General features: G+C 37.5%; 1 protein-coding gene across 1 annotated transcript; it reads left to right on the plus strand.

Moving 5' to 3' along the window:
* The first annotated feature begins 335 nt into the window (after positions 1 to 335).
* Positions 336 to 22,230, plus strand: cstf3 (cleavage stimulation factor, 3' pre-RNA, subunit 3). The gene is made up of 21 exons (XM_084409179.1): positions 336 to 530; positions 1,591 to 1,692; positions 1,845 to 1,940; positions 6,157 to 6,189; positions 6,919 to 7,016; positions 7,701 to 7,767; positions 7,848 to 7,882; positions 7,983 to 8,109; positions 8,561 to 8,638; positions 10,725 to 10,887; positions 14,037 to 14,146; positions 14,317 to 14,433; positions 15,118 to 15,192; positions 15,642 to 15,785; positions 16,779 to 16,881; positions 17,372 to 17,441; positions 18,347 to 18,542; positions 19,670 to 19,817; positions 19,983 to 20,077; positions 20,198 to 20,258; positions 21,617 to 22,230. The coding sequence occupies exons 1-21, from the start codon at positions 504 to 506 to the stop codon at positions 21,817 to 21,819; spliced, it is 2,148 nt and encodes a 715-aa protein (XP_084265305.1). The 5' UTR covers positions 336 to 503; the 3' UTR covers positions 21,820 to 22,230.
* Positions 22,231 to 22,934: the final 704 nt, after the last annotated feature.

Consider the following 22,934-nt stretch of genomic DNA (forward strand, 5'->3'; position numbering starts at 1 on the left):
AAAGCATTCTTGAATTACAACCATTTAAGTTTGAATAGTGCATTTTCACAAAAGTGGGGTTATAGTTAAGGGGTTAAAATTACTTACTACTAAAATGCAATTTGATTTAAACCATGACACATGTAATTGATCCAAAAGTTTGACTACGCTTAGTGATTATATTTCCCATGGTCATCATCACTAAATTCTATTAAAAGTAAAGATTAAATCACACTGAACATACAATAATTTTTTCGTTTGATTTTAATCTGTACATGTATTATTATTCATATTATTAATAATAATAACTACAGTTGTAGTGGCCTTTATTTTGAAACGAGTAGCTTCCGGTGGGCGTGGCTGAACGGCTAGTTCACTTCACGCTGCTGCCATTTTAGTGCGCGGTGAGCGGCCGTACAAAGAGTCTGCACAAATAAACAATGCTGCAATAGTCACGGTCTGCGGTTATTTGTGATATTAGAGCAGTCGACGTTCCTTTGCTCGGATCGCACTCATAATCCATCATGTCCACCGAAACTCCACCGGACCAGGTAAAGTAAAGACATATGTGTGGATTGTGTAGTGTTTGAAATCAAGTGCTCGTGTTTGCGGCCTAGCTGTTGAGTTCGCCCCTAAAGCAGAATGCTGTCGATGTTTAAAGCTTTATTACACGCCTCGCACAGTATGCGTCGAGTGTTTGTGTAGTGGTTGTACTGCTGTAATACATTCGTGAAACGTTTGAGTAGGTGAATAGACGAGTGTTGACGTAATGATGTTGTTTAGGTGCTGGCGATTGTATGACTGAACCTCGACACACCACGATGCCATTGATTTTTACCTCTACTATTGTTTATAGCAACATTCAGATTGATTATTTTGGATTGAGAAAGCCAACGTGCTATTATTCTATTTAAATGTATTTTCTTTACAACAAAATTGACTGCAACGTCTCCTAAAGCTTTAACTCGGACAAGCCCTTCAGGCTCGGGTTGATGCGTCTTTTCTAAACGATTGGACGATTTTCCTGAAACTGGCCACCAGAACTTCGGGAAAAACTCCATAGATTTACACTAACGGAATCCTAAAATGCCCTAGAAATCAATTAGAACACCTAGCAACACTGTAGCAACCACCTAGTAACCCCATAGCAACACCCTACCATCCACACAGTAACTTGTCAGTCCTTAAACGTTCAACATTCTAGGCTACCTTTTAAAACATTCAAACTTAAAGCTTATTAATAGCTATTTAGACCTAAAACCTTCTAATTTCAAGATTTTTAAACTACTTAAAACTCTTAGCCAGGCTTTCTCAAGCCAACATCAAAGTTTGTCTGACAAATAACAATCCTTATCCTTTAGTATATTACGATGACTTGGTTTTTGGCGTCAAATGCAGTCTATGAAGGCAGCTTTCAACTTTTGAAACACTGCACAATTATTTTAGATTAAGAGCCATTGATGTTCAGGTTATGGTTACTTATAAATCCAAAAATAGCTTTTCCCGGGTGTCCCACCAGAACGAATTGTCTTTTGGGAGCTGGTGTCGATGTTGCACCGACATTTCAGGATAATCTGGTTTCACATGTGTCGTTTCTTTTCCCCTCACCAGGCAGCAGAGTACATCCCAGAGAAGGTGAAGAAAGCAGAGAAGAAGTTGGAAGAAAATCCATATGACCTCGACGCTTGGAGCATACTGATTCGTGAAGCACAGGTTTAGTGACACAGGGTTGCATTCCTTTCTACCCGGGGGTAACATGTTTTTGGGAGGGGGGACGGGGAGGGCAAATCTGATGCTGTTTCATGTAAACGGTCTTTGGGACGTACATCATGATTCTGTATGTAAATGAATTTTACTTCTTTTAGAATCAACCCATAGACAAAGCAAGGAAGACATATGAGCGACTTGTCGCCCAGTTTCCCAGTTCGGGCAGATTCTGGAAGCTATACATTGAAGCTGAGGTTAAACTTTATTTTAATTTAATGACATTTTCATATCTTGTGCATGACAATGCTTCTCCCCATTTTGATCAACAATGTGATATTCACACAACACCAACAATGCACTATAATCGCAGGGCGTCAAGGGAAACCCTCATAGCTTGTATCATTTAGAGGTTCTTAAGTCATTCTTTTCCTTATACTTTGCAGTTTTATGAGGTGATATTGTTGCATGTTTTATCTGCAACAGCATTAAAACAATTTTAATGGTATTGGAGTGCTTTAGCCTTTATTACTTGTGTCAATTTCTTGCCTCCTGTGTCATTTCTTTGAGGTTGTTGTGGTTTGTTTGTAATTAATTATTCAAGATTTGCTCCATACTAGCGTCTAATTCTCTTGTCCCTCATTCCATATTATACATGTCAGTTGTAGTCCAGCATGCACAGTAGTCCACACATCAACTAAGCATAGTTTGTCTAAATCCTGAGGCGAATGTTACGGTATTTTACAAGTATACACTTGCACCACACACACTGCAGCACATGCTCACATTCTTTTAGATTCACTATTAGATTATTTCTAAATGTGAATATGAAACGGGCATGATATGATAATATGCAGGAGCGCAGTTTAGGGACAGATTGTAATGGTAAGTATCTTACAAGGAACATGTAGATGCACATTACATTCAACTAACTTAACAAGTGTAGGCACTTAAACGGTTAGGTTTTTGGTGGTCTTCTTTTTTTAATATTCCTAATAGATTTTTTTATTTATTTTTTGCCCATTGACAATTTTCTGGGTATAAATAATTCAACATTGCTAAAAAAAAACTAAACATGTTTTTTTTAAAAATATATTTACTCTTACAACTTTTTGGTGGAGGGTAGTTGTGATTTATTTTATTTTTTTCTCTCTTTATATGCTTAATTGATCGTTACAGTTGACCCTTTGCTAAGCCCCGCCCTATAACATTACTGACCAATCCTGCCTTTGCAACTTGGCCATTTTTAGACAAGTTTAGCTCTTTCCAAATATCTCAGGCCAAATGAACATGTATAATATCAGTAAGAGCAGATTTGCTCCAAGATAATGTTAAACTTGGACATCATTTTCATAGTAATCAATAAAAGAGTTTGCAGTATTATTGTGAATGTAGAAAGTTACTAGTTGTTTGGTTTACTCACATTGATAATTGCTTTCAATCTATTATTTTAAGTTTCACTTGGGGAAAAATGGGGGAGTCATTTTTTTAATCATTACTGCATCCAAAAGTGGAGAGAATTTCAATAAATTTCAGCCCAAGTAATAATTTTCCAATCCATTTTTACAGCACATTTTGATAATCATTCCATTTACTGAGTTATCCTGTTCCTGTCTGTGGGGTGTTTTGGAACGCTAACCAATTAGAGTGGAGCTTACTGAAGGGTCAGTTAGGATTGGAGCTGCAATCACAAAAATAATTTCCTCTCTAAAAACAGACCTCACCATGGATAAATCAATAGGAGAGCTGTGCTTGTATTAAATATTACTTATTTTCAGATCCCCAATTGTGATTTCTCGCAAATCAACCTTTTCTGTTGTCGTCTGGATTTAATCCAAAAGTGTAATGGGTCTGAAAAATCACCTCTTTTTTTTGATTCAGTAGATTTAATTGAAATAGTATAATGGAAAAATCAGGGACCAATCAATTGTAGGTGTTTACGCACCGGTTCTGGATTTTGAGTATAATTGAGCATTTCCAATCATTATTTAATTCTTGTTCAAGCTTCTCAACCCTTAGTCAAAACTGTTTTTATTTATTTTTATTTTTTACCCCTACCGTAATAAAATGCACTTTAACAAGTTTGGCTTGTCGTTGTAATGTGCATTCATTGTAATCTTGTGTCAGTGAGTGTGCGTGCATGCGTGTGTCCGAGGCAAGGAGACGGCAGTACCACAGTGATCATGTCCCACGGCGACTCTGCCTCAGTGCCGGTGTTTTTCACACTCTGTCATGCTGGGTTTTGATTTCGTTTGGAGCTGTTGGGTGGTTTGGTTAAGTATGTCAGTCTATCACCATTTGCCCTGGAGCACAGACACACTGCCAACAACCTCTCACAGCTGACCTCAGTGTCATTAATCCGATTTAATGTCACAAAGAACCACCGAGCTAATCTGAAATGGCCTTAATGAGAGAGTTCTGTCAGCATTTACTCGCCCTCATGTCCTTCTAAACCTGTTTGAGTTTTTTTTTTTTTTACTGTAGAACAAAGACGTACAGTGAAAAAATCTGTACAGTGAAAGTGAATGTTGTTTTGGTCCCCATTAACTTTCATTGTATGTATTTAAACGTTCTTTATAATATCTCTCGTCTGTGTGTTTTCCACAGAAGAAAGGTTTGGTATGACATAATCACGAGAACTTTAATTGAAGTAAACAATCCCTTTAATGATAGTCAATATGTAATATTAGCAGGTTGTCCTATTTTGCTGCTATTTTCAGTGGACAAAGGGCTTTAAGTGCTGCCATAGAGTGCAGCACAATTGATTTCAGTAACACAACAAAATCTTTATTGACTTTACCTCTTATTTTGTTATCAGTGAAAATGCATCAGTCCCTGATGACATATACTGGTAAATCTTTTTAAATGGGATTATTTAATCACTGTCCCTTGTCCTCTCTAACCATTTCTTCGTACTCAAGATACATTTGAGCTCTTCTCTTAAGACATTTACTCATAATTTGCATCCCAGCAATCTCAAAACCACTGAATGACTCCAGTGATTATCTATAAGAATTTTCACATTCACCTGCTTTTTGTCGTCTGGAATACATGATGTGCGTTTGCCTCAAATTGTATTCATATTTTATCAGAATGCTGAAACATTTGCAAGTGCATGACTCGGTCAGTGCGAGGTTTAGGCCGGTTATCGGTCCAGCACTAAATCATGCATCCCTTGATATGTTTTTTAACATCTGAAATTCTTTCTTTTTTTTTCTTTTTTTTTATTGAACACTTGTTGCAAATGGTGCTGATTACTGTTCCCAAGGTAATGTTATCTAGCTGGGTAATAAGAGGATTTATGGGAGTTGCCAGAATGACCAATGATGGACTTAAGAGCCTCACTTCAAATTGGTTATAAACAAATTCAACACATGTTGTGCACTGTAAAGTGTTTGAGTTTATAGCTGTTATGGTGCTATTATTCTTTTATTTTTGTGGTGGCATAGTGCTATATTGTTTCTGACGCGTATAAAAATAGGATTTTTTTTATATTTGTGGCGCACCAGCAGAGAGAAAACTGGTGAGCCCTGAAGTTTCATTTTGTGTTTGACTTAGTGGTGAGAAATTGTTTTTTTTTTAAATTCTATTAATACACATTTTGACAATGGTATTGTTGTTTATGGCTCTTATTCAAAGCAAAATATTTATTTTAAGTTTAGATTTTCCTGCAAAGATTAATAAATGGTGATCTGGAACTGCATCACACTTACACAATTTCCCTCAAAATAGCAACTTCTGCTAAACAGACTTTTGTGTTTCTCAAAGGGAAGTTGGTGAATAAGAGAATTAGTTGTAAGTAAACCTGTGTTTTAAATGATTGTACATGTCTGGGTGTAATGTTTCATTTTTGACGCATGCTAAAGCTGTTTTTACTTTGCCACAACTACTTCATAAACATATTAGCTTTGTAAAACCTTCAGACGCAACCCCCGCAGGGATGTCTTAAATCTTTTCCAGGGTTTTGCACTCCAAAAAGCAATACATTTACTCATACATAATGGCCCGGTTTCATAGACAGGGCTTAGATTAAGTAGCTTTTATAAAAACGCCTTGGAAAAACATTACAGGTGTGCGTGTTCAGACAAAACAATTACATATTTTGAGATTTGTCAGTGCAAGTTGCTTCCAGTTAAAACAGCTCAAACATGCATTTTATTCTGAGAGTAGGCTTAAGTCTCGTCTGTGAAACCGGGGCAATATCCATCACACCATTTGCAGCTTTGTGGCCCATTCATACGCACGTGAAATGAGTCATTCTTCAAACTAGCTGTAGTGTATGCAGACTCACATGTAGTTAATGGAGGAAGACAGTCATGAAACTGGCACAATATTATGCAGGGTTGTGTGAATGTCACATCGTTGACCTTAAAAGGGTTGTGTGTGCATGCGTGTGGAGCAACTAAGTCTGGATACTGACAATATATATATATATTTTTTTTAAATAATATTGGTTTTCAAATGTGTCCACAGATCAAGGCTAAAAACTATGACAAGGTTGAAAAGGTAAGCATTTGTTATCGCATGGAAGCCACATTTTGAATTTATTGGTTGTATGAAATGATTGTGATGGACACATCCATAGGTGTAAGTCCATAAAAGCTGAGCTTTATCTAGTTCACCACTCAAAAGCTCAGGGAGAGTAAACACGAAGATGGTGAAGTGAAATAAAATAACACCCTGCTTCACTAGAGATATCCTGTTTGCTTTCCCGAATCCAGAAAACGGGCAATCAGACAATAAAACTCCCAGATTTGATTCTTCATGATGGAGGATGCATTATCTGAGTTTGTTAGATCCCCTTTCAGAGAGCAATTCACTGTTAATGCAGTTTGGCAGCAAAACATCAGGGTCAATATTGAGTCGCTTGATATCTCACGTGACCCTTTTATTTCTGAAAACGAGAAAGTACAGGATGCCGACGTGATATTCTTTACCCTACCTTAAATTACCATGTAAATGTGAATGTTAATCATTCAGTGTTATGTCAAAATACCATGGTATTGTAATCTGATGATCACAGATTATCTGCCAAAAATTGATGCAGAATTATAACATCAGTATATTTTATATAATTTGAGTGTAATCTAGAATTTGTTGACTTGATATCATGATCTGTGCAATGCTGCTGTCACAGTGTTGTGTGTGTGTGTGCATGAGTCAGTGCTGTACTGTAGTGTGATGTGCTGTGTTGTGCATCAGATGGGTTTGTTCACTGTTCAATCTCTTGCTCAGTTATTTCAGAGGTGCTTAATGAAGGTTCTGCACATTGACCTGTGGAAGTGCTACCTCTCATACGTCCGGGAAACCAAAGGAAAACTGCCCAGCTATAAGTATGTGAGATGATTGTGTTTCCATGGCTTTATAGCGATCGACTGCCTTTTTCAGTGCCTTATATCTATAGCAATATCAATAATGGCAATATCTAGAGAGAAGGGGGGGTTTATATTCCCTACACAATGGGTTCAAAGACCACAATTCAGTCTGGGATTTAAAATCTAATTATAAAATGGAGAGTTCTGGTCTTTGATTTAAATCTAGAAAGAAATGGTTTTAGATTATAAAAATAAACTTTAATATAAATAAGCAATATTTCAGATTCTGCCTTATTTCTAGTTGACTAATCAAATTTGTGCAAATTGTCATGTCCAGTTTTCAGCTTCAGTTGAAGCACAAGATACTCTTTGAAACATCCTCAAATGGTTATGGCTAACATGATTTTCAGGTTTTATTATTTTATATTATTATTATTATAGTGGAGGGATATACCAAATTATGAAATTGTTCATTTTTCACTTTTTCCTAATATAAATTCAATTAGAAGAATACATTTTTATTAGTTTTCTTAGACTTCTGGACCTATTGCATATAATAACATTTAATTATAGAAAAATTATTGTTAAAAAGTTATTTAATAGTGTCACTTTGACATCACAACAAATTTTGAATATAGGAAATTGTGAGTTGTATATTGCATATAGTTAGAAACCAACTTTAAATGTGCTGTTCTTTGACAGGGAAAAGATGGCACAAGCTTATGATTTTGCTTTGGATAAGATTGGGATGGAGATTATGTCCTATCAGGTGAGGGTTTGACGGTCCTTATTAATTCTGATTTGTTGTCCTATGGCATCATAAACATTAACTTAAAACTCTTCTCTTAGATTTGGGTGGATTACATCAATTTCCTGAAAGGAGTGTAAGTACACCGTTTGTGTTCTCAAAACCCATTTCACGGTCATTTAAAGTTCATATTTGGAGGAAAGGCATTTGACGAGCTCTCTGTATGTGTCATCTAGAGAGGCCGTGGGGTCGTACGCTGAGAACCAGCGAATCACAGCCGTCAGACGCGTGTACCAGAGGGGTTGTGTCAACCCCATGATCAACATCGAGCAGCTCTGGAGGGACTACAGCAAATATGAAGAGGTGAGTACGTGGAGGATGATGATGTTGTTCTGATTCAGGGCACTGGTTTGGTAGTGGCAGTAGTCACAGTAATGGTGGCAAACCTGTGCCTTTAGTGTTGCCAAAACTTTAGAAGATTTTAAATCAAAACTTAAGTCTTATCTGTTTGCCATTTCTTTAAAATAAATGCAGTCATATTATCTGTTCTATTGTTTGTTAGTTGTCATATTTTTGTGTTTTAAGCTATATGTGCAGCACATTGATCAACAGTTGTTGTTTTAAATGGTGCATATAATGTGACTTTGACATTGTAAACAGCAATAATTCAGATTTGTTATGAGAAACCTCTCTTCAACATTGAACAGGAATTTCTATTGCTTAATTGGTTGTAATCAGGGCTAGAAATGCTTTTGGTTGTAATGTGTATGTACTATTTATTTTTGTCATAAATTGCTTTTGTTCCATTATAAAGGGCATAAATGTGCACTTGGCTAAAAAGATGATTGAAGACCGGAGCAGAGACTACATGAATGCCAGGAGAGTAGCCAAGGTGAGTTCAGCACAGGTTGACATTCACAAAAAAACTACACCTGTACTCATTAATAAAAATACACTATAAATAACAAAACATTTGTGGATATCTCACACGGCCCCATCTGCATCTCTGGTTATCCATGGCTGAGAAAGCCAGTAGCAATTTACTAGTAGTAATCTTAGTCTACATCTACACCGATCCAGATACATTTGAAAATGCGCTCTCCACCCACACTAGTGTTCAAGCATTTTCCAGAAGTTTCTCGTCCACACTTAAATCATCTTACTGCGCATGCGTAAAACCTAATAAAAGCTCAGTGAGATGATCCCGAGAGACCAGACATCATAAAGTTCTCACACTATTCTTTGGGCACGATCACTTTATTAACAAAATATCTCACCGCTTACTGGTGTGTTCAAGTTGCACTCAATCGCCATTCATTGTATGGTCTGAAACACAATTGCCCATGTTTTGACGCAAATTGACAGCAAATTTTCTGTCATCTTTGCAGGAATGTAGTATAAAGATTGAACAAAGTAACATTTATCTTTAGCAACACTGTGTGAAAGTAAATCTTTTTGTCTTTGTTCAGTTTCATCACACGCACAAATTTGCTGTCGGTTCTGCTGTCATTGTTTGCCACTCTAAAACCTTTGCTTTGTTGTGAAAGTTGAAAAGTTCTGAATTGAAGTGAAGCTGCGCTTCATTGGGCGGTTTCTAAGCACCAGAATGAAAACTCTGTTTCTATTGGTCGCTCTCCCTTGGCGCAATAATTTGGCCACTCCCAACTCCCACTCCTTTTTCACAGTCCATATTACAACGCAAAAATAGCGTTTTCAAATGCGTCCACTTGAGAGAGCATCTTTAAAATCTCTTTTTTTTTCTTTCATAGGACAAAAATGCAGTCTCGTTGTGTACAGAAGGTCAAAATGTAAAGAAATGGATGCGTTTTTAAATCAATCCGGATTAACAGGATATTTAATTTGTCCTGTTACTTTATCCTCTACAGTAAAAGACCTGGGTGTTATACTCGATTGCAACCTGTCTTTCAAAATCATATTTCATATGTTACAAAAACCGCCTTTTTCCACCTTAGAAACATTGCTAAGCTACGTAATATGCTATCAGTTTCTGATGCAGAAAAGTTAGTTCATGCATTCATGACCTCGAGACTAGATTACTGTAATGCTTTATTAGCCGGTTGTCCTGCATCCTCAATTAACAAGCTACAGTTAGTCCAGAATGCCGCCGCTAGAGTTCTTACTAGATCAAGAAAATATGATCATATAACACCGATTTTATCATCACTGCATTGGTTACCTATAAAGTTCCGTATTAATTACAAGGTATTGCTACTGACTTATAAAGCCCTAAACGGCTTAGCTCCAGTCTATTTAACGGATCTTCTATCGCCCTATAATCCATCGCGCTCTTTAAGATCACTAAATTCAAGGCTTTTGGTCATACCTAGGATATCCAGAACCACCAAAGGAGGGAGAGCATTTTCACATTTAGCTCCAAAACTCTGGAATAGCCTTCCTGATACTGTTCGTTGCTCAGACTCGCTCTCCCAGTTTAAAACTAGATTAAAGTCGCATCTCTTCAGCCAGGCATTCATATAATATTTTTAATCTTACAGTTCAAACTACAATCCGGCCTCTAGTTAATAAACGCCAGAGGAGAACTGGCCCCCGACTGAGCCTGGGTTCTCCCAAGGTTTTTTTTCTCCATTGGGTCACCTGATGGAGTTTTAGGACACCATTAGGTCACTTGATGGAGTTTTTCGGTTCCTTGCCACTGTTGCCTTTGGCTTGCTCAGTTGGGGATATTATGGGGATATTTAATTTGATTTTATCAATCAATAAATTCCACTAGAAACAAACCTTGTTGTATTATTTTAATTTAATACTGTGAAGCTGCTTTGATACAATCTGTATTGTGAAAAGCGCTATACAAATATACTTGACTAGTGTAGTAGACGTAGCTTTATTTTATCTGATGCCGAAAACACTTTTTTAGTCAAGAACACTTTCGACGACTTCTCTTCACTTTCCTCTCGGTTCCTACAGTGTGCTGACGGTGTGATTTGAATCCCTTTCAGGAATACGAGACTGTGATGAAGGGTTTGGACCGGAACGCCCCCTCGGTGCCGCCCCAGAACTCCCCACAGGAGGCCCAGCAGGTGGAGATGTGGAAGAAATACATCCAATGGGAGAAGAGCAACCCACTGCGCACCGAAGACCAGACTCTCATCACCAAGAGAGGTAGATTCATAACTAATGAGCAGCAGGTTCTGGCTATCGACCAACTGCTGTTTCAGTCCTGTATTTAGCATGACTGTAGTCCAGTCACAGTTATTTGTCTAAAGTTTTTCACAGTATATATTATTTCAAAGCAGCTTTACAGAAAATCATGATGTCATGTTTTATAATATCCTAATATCTTCATGCCTTTAGCAGATTAGAGCCGGACTATAATATAGTTTACATTTTGAGATGATACAAGCAATCAAGCAGTTGAGATTTGCTATAGTATACAGTATATCGCCCAATGTGAGTATACACACTTAAAGGTCCCATTGCATGAAAATTTCACTTTATGAGGTTTTTTAACCTTAATATGAGTTCCCCTAGCCTGCCTATGGTCCCCCAGTGGCTAGACGTTTTGATGGGTTTAAACCAAGCCCTGGGTATTTTTGAGAAAATGAAAGCTCAGACGGGCGAATCTAGAAATCTTCCCTTTATGTCGTCATAAGGGGAAAGGTTACTTCCCCTTTCTCTTCTTGGCCCGCCCATGAGAATATGAGAATATACGCGAGCGCGATATTGGTTTTTCCTCGAGAGACATCATAGCTTGCAAACAAGCGAAGCATGGCAGTTGCTCAGTGTTTGGATGTACAAATGAACATCAAAGTTTTTAGTTCCTTCATCCGAGCCTCTGAAGAACCAGTGGGTTATGTGAATTTCTGATGTGTAATTGTTCAAGTTCAGACAGATAATCTTTCTCTCAAAATCGTTCAATACTGTTTATGCATCAGTAAATCAAGCCAGTGACTAATAGGGGTGGGGGAAAAAATCGATTCTTCGATGCATCGCGATGCGGACGTGGACGATTCTGAATCGATTCACAAATGTCAAAAAATCGATTTTCTAAAAAAAAAATATATATATTTTTTCTAATAACGTAATATTGACGGAACGCAAAAGGCGGAACTATAAGCGGACGTGCAGTGCGTGGACAGTCTGTGGCGTGCACATAACAGAGACGCGCACATACATAACAGACTCATGATGGCTGAGCGCCAAATTCGAACGGCACCTTCTTCGTTAAAAGCTAACGTATGTAAAATTGGCAATTTCATTGTTACCTATTTAGTATTTTTGTATGAGAGCTGCTTTCTGTATTGTTTAGTTTTCACATCAGTACACTGTGTAAACCGATCTGTTATACTTACGTTATACTGCCAAATGTGCAATTTCAGTCACAAAAAGTTACATTTTGACTGTGCTCTCTGCAGATGTTCATTCACTTTTTTTTTTGTAAGCTGTTTTTGATTGTAGTATACAGCAAACATTTCAAGTCATAACTCTTTATTATTTAGTTGTGTTATGTATAAGAGTGGCTTTGTATGTTACTAATTGAAGCTACAGTAAGTTGTTCAAAAATGTTCATTTTGTCTTCTTAATGATTAAATTGGACAATTTTCTTCTAGAAAGACAAGGTGTTCAGGTGGAGAAAAACCTTTTTCTTTACCTTGACATGTTTCGACTGCAAACTGCAGTCTTCCTCCACCTGAACACCTTGTCTTTCTAGAAGAAAGTTCTGATCTACTTCCTAAAGGAAATAAGCCTTTCATTTATTTGTTATTGTTTAGTTCAACTTGATGAGTCACAACACAATGTGATGTATTGATTTCTGTGTTCTACAGAACATAAGCTACATACAAATAATTCTGAAGTTATAACTACATGACACAGAAAGTGCTTTGAGTTGTTGTTACTCAATAAAAGAGTTAAGTAATTCAGCAGCTGACTTTTTTAAATACTGCAATCACTTTGTAGTGTATTTTCGTTTACTGTTGTGAAATGTAGTGTTAATCGCTAATCGAGAATCGTTAATAATCGAAAATCGACTGTAATCGAATCGGGACTTCAATAATCGTAATCGAATCGAATCGGGAAATCAGACAGATTAACCACCCCTAGTGACTAAACGATCAACTTCACATCATTTCTCTTGGTAGGATGAAAATAATCTTATTTAAACTGTGATTAGAATATATACAGAAAGCGATCAAAGAACAATCCCTTTCCAATCGCCCAAGCTGTCAATCACACAGCGCGAGTTTATCTGGACACTTGCCAAAACTCGTTATGAAATCAACGACGCTGTTACGCTGCACAACGAAGCTCTTACTGTACTTACCTCATGTTTGCTAATGATTGGTGAAATCATTAGTGAGAGTGCAGAAACTGCGTTGCAATGATAAGATCTTCATTCACACGATCAACAGGCTGTCATCTGCTCAGTGCTCATCACTGCAACCTTTTATGTGATGGGAATAGATCTAAATACTTAAACTTCTCACGATTCGTTAATCTCGATAGCTGTAATAGTAAAAACGTATAATAGCTGTAATAGTAAAAGTATTCGAGAGAGTTCCACATGTAATGCTAGATATTTCATATGCACGCATGTCAGCCAATCACAGCAGTGGGCGTTTACACTGAAGTCTCACAGCAGACACGCCCCTTCAAACAGAGCGTTCAAATCAGAGGCTAAAATCAGGCTAGGAAATATGCCTTTTATTTCTAAATTATAACAACTTTTGATCTAAAAAACATACTAACATTATAAGGGCACCCCAGGAAACATTCTAAAATAATAAAATAATCCATGCAATGGGACCTTTAATATATCAAACTTTATATAAAGAGCTGGTTGATAATAGTTTACATTTACAACAAAATAAATATCAGGCAGTTGAGATTTGCTATATATTATATATCGCTTTATGTGAGTGTACTATGTATGCAGATAAAGTTGCATACAATATACAGTAGTGGCCAAAAGTGATGTCAGGCATTTATTCTTTACCCTTTTTTAAATATGGTTAATTTAAAGATTTTATAAGCATATTGCATAGTTGTGCTTGGAGTCAATTGTTTTATTTGTGATAACACAATGAAACATGATTTTTGGCCAGGCTGTCATACAAAGAAATTGTTCAATTATTCATATTTAAAAGTACTGATAAACAGATATAAATGAAGTACTGAAGCACATTGTGAAATTCAGTCTAAAATATTGGGCAGAATTTAGTCACAGGCTGAATGCTGGAGGATGATGTCTAATGTTATGTTGTTAAATCAAGCCATTTTCTGTATCTAACTATACTGTTTGTCACTTGCAGTGATGTTCGCCTTTGAGCAGTGCCTTCTGGTTCTCGGGCATCACCCTGACATCTGGTACGAGGCGGCCCAGTACCTGGAACAATCCAGCAAACTGCTGGCAGAAAAAGGGGTTGGTTTGCACATCAGTTTAAATAAAACACTGTTTTACTGCCGGTGCTTGTGTGCTTACATTTGAAATGTTTTTTTCTTTGGTTGTATTTAGTTGCTTAGGTGTCATATTAACATGCAATTGATGCACTTTTCCATGATCTCTCTTTCATTCATGATCGCCTCATTCAGGACATGAACAATGCCAAGCTGTTCAGTGATGAGGCGGCGAACATCTACGAGCGCGCCATAGGAACTCTGCTCAAGAAGAACATGTTGCTGTATTTCTCTTTTGCAGACTATGAAGAGGTAACCTATACGAGGTGTACCTGATAAGAGGTATCAGGATGACCTGAGCTATTGGGAACCTTTAAAAAGGGCCATAATCTTCACTTTTGATGCATTTGAAGGCCTTCAATGAGGTCTGTTTGTGTTAGTCAAGTTGCCTTGCACCAAAAAAAGTCAAAATTTAGATTTATGTCAATTTTCCATCCATTTTCTGTTGTCTCACCTCACAGCTGAACAGGCTGTTTTGCTACTCTACCTTGTAGACTCTAAGTCTTCTATAGGGGAATGACCTCTCTTTTGATTGCATTTATCTACATAGATGGGTAATACACGTAAAAAAACATGATTTTACATGTTCAACATTCTTTAGTGTGTTTAGTTGTGTTTGAACATGAAAAAGGTCTACAAAGTTACTCTAAAGGAGGTTGTTCTTTATAGCAGTAAGCACTGTTTCTGAACTCCCTGAAACACCTCCATTGTAGAGTTTTTGTACACGTCACAATATTCCTCATTTAAATAATTCGCAAAAAAAGGGGCGAGGCCGAGTGTGGTGAAAGTTGCGGTTATGGGAAGGGGCGCGACATTTCCAAATCATGCTCGAAGCGGTTGACCGGGCCTTTATTTCAAATAATTTCAAATTGTCAGAAAAATCCTGACAATTCAATATTTGACCATTCATAGTATTGATCTGTGCTTGATTCGCAGAGTCGCATGAAGCACGAGAAGGTTCATAGTATATACAACCGTCTCCTGGGGATTGAAGATATCGACCCTACTTTGGTAAGTCCAGCTCTCTTTGGGGACAAATGCTAGGGTTTCCACTGTCATGGAAAAATGGCAATAATAAAGTTCTGCTGTAGAGTAAAATCTCTCTGATTTCAGTGGAAGCTTGTTTCCACCACTGAATAAAAAGGTATTTGCGAGTTTATATCACGCAATTCTGAGAAAAAGTCAGAATTGTGAGATATATTGAGAGATAAAAAGTCACAATTATCTTTTTAATTGTTTTATTCCGTGGCAGAAACAAACTTCCATAGATTTCTGAGTGATGAATTTTAAAATTCCTCTCCACTGATCATATCTGGGAAATGTATTAATATTCACAAATATGTGGGATGCCTGTAATATAACATTGCGTAGTCAAGCATGAATGAGTCATACCATTTGTGTTTGTTTTGCGGTCTCTGCTAACAAAGAGACTGACCCTTTGACCTTTTTGAATCGTTCAGGTCTATATACAGTACATGAAATTCGCCAGAAGAGCTGAAGGCATTAAGTCCGGTCGCTCCATCTTTAAGAAGGCCAGAGAGGATCTTCGCACTCGGCATCATGTGTACGTCACTGCTGCTCTGATGGAATACTACTGCAGCAAGGTAACCTCAACACCACTCGTCTGTTAGATAGACACATTACTCCAGTCTTCAGTGTCACATGATCCTTCAGCAATCATTCTAATATGATAATTTGCTGCTCAAACATTTCTGATTATTATCAATGTTGAAAATAGTTGTGCTTTTTCAGGATTCTTTGAATAGAAAGATCAAAAGAACTGCTTTGAAATGGAAAGCTTTTGTAAATTGCATGATTAAATGTCTTTACTGTGACTTTTGATTAATGCATCCTTGCTGAATAAAAGTATCAATTTCTTTGACAAAAAAAACTTTTGAACAGTACTGTATATATGAAATGCATATATTTTGGGGTCAGTGGCCAGTAAACTTAAAGGTATTTATGATGTACTTTTGTTGTTTCCCCCACTGCTGTTCGATATCATGACAAAAAAAAAAAAAAAAGTCAGGCGGTGTAAATATGAAATACATATGTTTTGGGGTCAATGACAACATTGAATACCATTAACCGTGTACATTTTTAATAAAAAAAAAAAAAAAAAAGAAAGAAAGAAAATACATTTTTTTGTTGTTTACCAAAGGTTTAATTTCATGACTGAAAATGTCAGGTGGTATGACCAAGTTTAAAAAAAAAACCTTTTTAATTTTTTTAAATATTTTATGGTTTTTGTTAATTGACAACAAGAGAGCATCCTGGATTTGTTACACCCCACATATTAGTAATATTTATTTATTTTAAACACAAAACTGATTCAGTGTGTCTATTATTTTAAAGAAAAAAAATTAACCAGACAATGCCATTTGTATTCTTTATTATTTTTACCTTATTCAAAGGCTAATTGATGATTAAAAATGAACCTTTTTGAGACATTCACATTTGTTACACCACCTGTGTTTTTATTTTACGTATTGCCCCTCAAACATCATAATGACTTGATTCAGAAACTGCCTTTTAAATCAAATAAATATCCAGACACACAAAACCGACTATCTGAATGACTGTTCCCTCGACGACAGGACAAATCTGTGGCCTTTAAGATATTTGAGCTTGGACTGAAGAAATACGGTGACATTCCTGAGTACATTTTGGCGTACATTGATTACCTCTCTCACCTGAACGGTAAGAATACAGTTCGATTCTCATCATCCACACGTTTGGTGAATTCACAATATCCTTTTAATCTGATGCCAAACAGTCAGTGCAATTTCTGTTAGTTGAAACACTGTAGGGATTATATTTCCAATCAAAACCATTTCAGCCAAAGCATTGTGAGATTGCGTATCATTGACATGTCCTCGGGATGGCTGTTTATTTACACACCCGCACACACCCCCACACACCCACACACACACACACACACACACACACACACACAGGATGATATCTGGCTCAGGAGAGCTTATCAGACCAAACAATCCATCCGTCTGCTTTATGAAGTAGATAGCTAGGAGACAGTGTTTGCCTTGCAGTAAACATCGGTCGTGTTTATCTTGTTGCTAGGCCATTACCAAAAGAGGAAGAAAAAAAAAAGGGTAAAAAGCCTGGCCAGGAATGAGTTTTCAAAAATGACAATGAATTATTGAGCTGTTTGCTCTTCCCTCCATCATAGAGGACAACAACACCAGAGTCCTGTTTGAGAGAGTCCTGACGTCCGGCAGTCTTTCCCCTGAGAAATCTGGGTTAGTGGGATTTTATTGATCTACTATTTTATGCAAATAAGCCATCTATTTCTTTTAATTTGCTCTTAAACATTCATAACTATCTGCTGGGCTCTTCACACTTTAAAATGGTTAAAGTCTGTGTTATTTTAACCCTGGATTAACAATCATTATTAAAGGGTTAGTTCACCCATATTCTGTCAATAATTGCTCATCCTCATGTCGTACCAAACCCAGAAGACTTTCGTTCATCTTCGAAACATAAATGAAGATGTTTTTGATGAAATCGGAGAGATTTCTGTCCCTCCATTGACAGCTACACAACTGACACTTTGACGCTTCAAAACGTTCATAAAGAGATTGTAAAACGAATCCATATTAATTGAGCGGTTTAGTCAAAATCGATCGCTCGACTCGATCGCTTTATATGATGAACAAATTGAATTTAGTCTTGGGAATGAAAGTCTTACGGGTTTGGAACAACATGAGGGTTAGTAATTAATGACAGAATATTCATTTTTGGGTGAACTAACCCTTTAGCATTTAATGTTTGCGCTACTTTACATGCAACCAAATCATCTTTTAGTAAACTGATTGATGGCAAAATGGGGTTGAAAAGCCTCACTTAATCGATCCGATATGAGCTTGATTCAAATGAAATTACGATCAGATTGGAAGGGGTTGTGTTGATCTGAAATAATTGGATTAAATAGGATTAATCTTTGTTGGATTCAAAAAATGCCATATGATGTTTATGTCTTACAAACATATGTGTTTTTTTGTCTTATGACTGAATACATATATACGTCAGAAGAGATTGTTTAGCAAATATTTAGTATATATTAACTTTCTTTTTCGAAATGTCGTCAAGGCAAAAGTGGCCATTATGGTATGGTTGCACATTTACATGTGGTTTTGTGTAACAGGGAAATCTGGGCGCGCTTCTTGGCCTTTGAGAGCAACATCGGGGATTTAGCCAGTATCCTGAAGGTGGAGCGAAGGCGTTTCATGGCCTTTAAAGATGAATATGAGGGAAAGGAGACGGCTCTACTGGTGGACAGATACAAGTTCATGGATTTGTATCCCTGCTCCCCCTGTGAGCTCAAAGCCCTTGGTTACAAGGTACGATGGGAAGCTTTCCTCCTAATAACCATAAACGCACGACAGAATAACAGTGGTGAGAAAACAGCAGTTGAGAAAGCATCTGATCAGCGATGTAAATGTTCGCACCAGCTCTGCAGTCAATCACGCCATGTTTATTTATATAGCACTTTATACAATAGATTGCAGCTTTACAGTATTAAACATGAAAAAACGATGTCAGTGTAGCTTGTTAATTAGAATTACAACTTCAGTTTCTACTACAAAGCAGTTCTCCAGTGTGTTCATGTTCTCACTCACGTCTGACCTCGACGGACTGAACAGAAGATTCCCATGTCAAAGAAGGCGGAGTCACGGAGCGACACCAGCCTATTAGATAATCACCACGGACCGATGATAGTTCGAAGGTGGTTACCAGCCTGATACCCCTTTTCCACCAAGGCAGTGCTGGTGCCGGTTCGGCGCCGGTGCCTACTCATGAACCAGTTCTTTGTGTTTCGACAGCCAAAGAACCGGTTCTCGGCCAGGAAAATTGGTTCCAAAGCGGCACCAACTCTTTGCTGGACTAGAACCGTTCTTTTGCCACGTCAGCTTCGGGGGCTGGGGGCGGGGTTACTGTCGAACTTCTTCTCGAACGTAACCTCCGTCTATAGTAATCCAGACGAGCAGCACAAATGTGTTCTAAACGTCTTCTTCTGACCCCAATATAGGATCGCAAAGCCAGGAGAAACGTTTGAAGAAAGACGATGTAGTCCGCCATTGTAATTGTTATGCTTGAAGTTGGCGAAAGCTAAGTTGTATGGCAACGTACACAGTGACGTAACGACGTCGTTCGCTGGGCTCTCCAGTCAGTGGAAAAACAAACAGGTTCTGAGAAGGTTCGGAAGTTGAACCAACTTTGAACCAGCACCAGTTCTTTTTTGGTGGAAAAGGGGTATGAGTGAACTTTTCCTGAAAGTTTGCTTTGGCAAGCTGTTTCGTACTTCAAAAACAAACTCCAAGCGAACTTTGTTTTGGCCTGAATTTGTTCAAAATGAGGTCACACCAGTTTGTTCTTTGATTTTGCTTGAAGTATATTGGGGCCTTAAAAACGTCACTAACTTGCTGTACAACAACCATCTGAGCATTCTCCATCATCTGATTTGCAGGACGTGTCTCGTGCCAAATACGCACTGATCCAGGAGGCGGTGGTCACTCCTTCCACTCCTGCGCAAAAAGACGAGGCCGACCGCAAACCCGAGTACCCCAAACCAGACACCAGCCAGATGGTTCCTTTCCAGCCGCGTCATCTGGCACGTGAGTACGACTCCATCAACACCTCACCACGTGCATCTAACATTAAAACCCCAAGCTGGATACTTTGAGTCTCCACGGTCTAAATCATGTCAATAAAGCATTCCCAGTTATAAGGTTGTACCCTTGTTGTGCATTGCTGAGTTTGATGACATGTTCTCCTGACAGCCCCTGGACTACATCCTGTTCCTGGAGGAGTGTTTCCTGTCCCGCCCACTGCCGTCATCCTCATGAAGATGCTGCCTCCTCCCAGCTGCTTTACAGTAAGTTCAACACCTCGTCTTCTCTTTACTGCTTTAGACCAACCAGTAGCATGACTGTCAGTCAAGACTTGTCAATGTACAGGACAGTGTCATCATGTGTGTGTGTGTTTTTGTTTTCAGGGTCCCTTTGTACAGATAGATGAGCTGATGGATTCTCTCAGAAGATGTGTATTGCCAGAGAGTAAGTATCTCAGACTATCATTACTGTCCTCTTCTGCTCTCTGAAGTCACACCCTCACACCGGTTCAGTGGTGATTCATAATACATAAACATTACAGTAATACAGTGCTGGTTTTTGGTAACGCTTTATTTTACTGTGTCCTTGTTGTACAAGTTACATGTACATACTACATGCAGTAAAAACAGTACAAACAGTAAATTATTCGTAATTACAAGCAATTAACTCTAAACCAAACCTGGTAACACTTTATTTTACAGTGTTCTTGTTACATGTAACATGTACGTACCATAGTAATAACAGTAAATTATGCATAATTACATGCAATTAACCCTCAACCAAATCCTACCCTAACCCTATAGTAAACACATGTAGTTGCTTAATATTACTCAGTACTTAAATATATAATTACACTGTAACAATGACACCTTAAAAAGTGTAACCCCAAACCTTAACCCTATAGTAAGTACATGTTGTTAATTAATATAACTCCGTACTTAATTGTAGAATTACGCTGTAACAAGCACACTAAAATAAATGATGAATGAACATACATTATACATCTGCTGTCCTACTATATACTACTATAAATCTTACCAACCCCAACCTTCTTAAACGGTAGTGTATAGGCCCTATTTTATATATTTTTTATGTTTAAATACTTATTTTAATATGCTGTAGTTTTGCATTATGATATTGGGAATGGAGGGGCTTGATTGCCATGAAATTTACTTATTTTTGACTTTTTGTACTTTTTTTTTTTTAAGTAAAAATTATGGTAAAGCTTATATAATAAATATATTTTTGTAATTAAAATCAACATAAAGGCAGTTCATTTTAAAAACTACTATGATAGATATTTCACTGTAAGTAGTATATATTTTTTGGGAATTAAACATTTCATGAAATATGACACATTGTTGAGAGGTTTTATGTAATTCATCCAGTCACATTGTTTATATAACTTCATTTTTATATACTGTATTTTTGCATTATGATAATGAGAGTGGAGTGGCTTAATTGTCATGAATATAATAATTATAATTCTCAGTATTTCTGATAGATTCTCATTCATTTATTAAAGTGAAAATTACGGTAGTTATTATCAAATTTTTGTAATTAAAATCGACATAAAAGCTACCATGCTAGATATGTAACTGCATAATTAATATAATTGTTTGGCATTAAAATAATGAGGTGGGGGTGCTGAATTGTCACACATGCCTCAAATAGTATCATGATGCAAAACATGTTTTTGGGTGAAATATGCCACGTACATGTTCTTGAAGTTTTATGAGATACCGTTGTCAACTATAATGATTATGCACTAATTCCACACACTCCTCTCTCTCTCTCTCTAGCTGTAGATGCTGCTGTAGAGTTGATCACTGGGAAACAGTTAGACATGACCAGCGAAGGAAACGGGCCTGTGGAAAACCACGCTGTTGCAAACAAGTCCTTGAAAAGGCCTAACGCGGATTCAGATGAAGAGGACGACAAAGGATCCATCGCACCTCCCATCCACGACATCTATCGAGCGCGACAGCAGAAGAGGATCCGATGAGCTGACCCCAAAACACACACACACACGCGCACCTGAACATCACAAAGGACCCACCCGTGTGTCTCGGCTCACTGAAGCTGTCCTGACTGGTTTAATGTGCACCTGCACTCCGACAGCCAGTGGACGAGAGCCAAACCTGCGTTTCAGACTCATCGCTGGAGATCACAAGTCCATCTCTTACCCGTCATCGCTGGTCTCGTTTCGGTTCAGTGCTTTCAACGTTTCTTTTTTAACAGTTTTATTTTTTAAAACTGGGTGGTTTATACTGTATAAAGTTTTTATTCTGATTTGCCTCATAGTTCTGAACTTGCCATGTGTAGTTGATGGTGATGGAAGAGTTGAAACCCTTTTTGTAGTGAACTGATGATCACACACAACTTGCTTCCAATAAAACAAAAATGATAAAAATTGTATGTGGTGTGTGTGTGTGTGTGTTACTTCGCTGTCCGGCAGTTTTAGCAGTGTGCCTTGATACTTCAATGCATTTATGTTCACCACTAGGATGCACTATAGCGCAATAGATGTTAAGCTGTTTGTGCACTACTGTACAGAGGAAACCACATCAGTTTGAAGACAGTTATAAAGGACCATTGTGTGAATCGCTCAAAGACATTTAAGATTTAACCTCAAAATGAGGTATATTTAGCATAAAATAAATGAAAGCTATTTTTAAGCCATTACATTTGAATTATAACAGTAGTTGTGTCCCAAATGACACACTGATACACTATGTACTTAACTATGTAGTGTGTGATTTTTATAAGGTTATTTTGTCCTTCCATATCAGTCTGATGCCCCTCCCCCTATTGTAAATAATTAAAGCTGTGACAATTGAGTGCATGAAGTGTCCAACATTCCACTTTTTTATGGCATTATCCAGGTATTTAAAGTGCAATATTTTTTTTATTTCAGTGTGAACACACCACTCGCATTATTTACACTACAAAAGGTCATAGAATAGTGCATTGGGACACACCTAGTGTTTTTGAAACCATTAAGCATCACTCCCTTCGCAAATTCTCAGAACTGTAATGCAGTATTTTTAATGTAAATGTGCTGGTCTGATTGTTGTGAAAATGCCTTAATGCACAAATAAATATAAATAATGGCCCTAA

The sequence above is a fragment of the Rutilus rutilus genome (genome assembly GCF_951802725.1).
Source record: "Rutilus rutilus genome assembly, chromosome: 5".
Classification (NCBI taxonomy): domain Eukaryota; kingdom Metazoa; phylum Chordata; class Actinopteri; order Cypriniformes; family Leuciscidae; genus Rutilus; species Rutilus rutilus.

Bases quoted from the DNA above. Each gene is read 5' to 3' on its own strand.
- cstf3 (XM_084409179.1), top strand. From the start codon at position 504: ATGTCCACCGAAACTCCACCGGACCAG. The intron at 17,442-18,346 runs GTTAGTGGGATT...TTTGTGTAACAG, and splicing joins CTTTCCCCTGAGAAATCTGG to GGAAATCTGGGCGCGCTTCT. The intron at 20,259-21,616 runs GTAAGTATCTCA...CTCTCTCTCTAG, and splicing joins AAGATGTGTATTGCCAGAGA to CTGTAGATGCTGCTGTAGAG.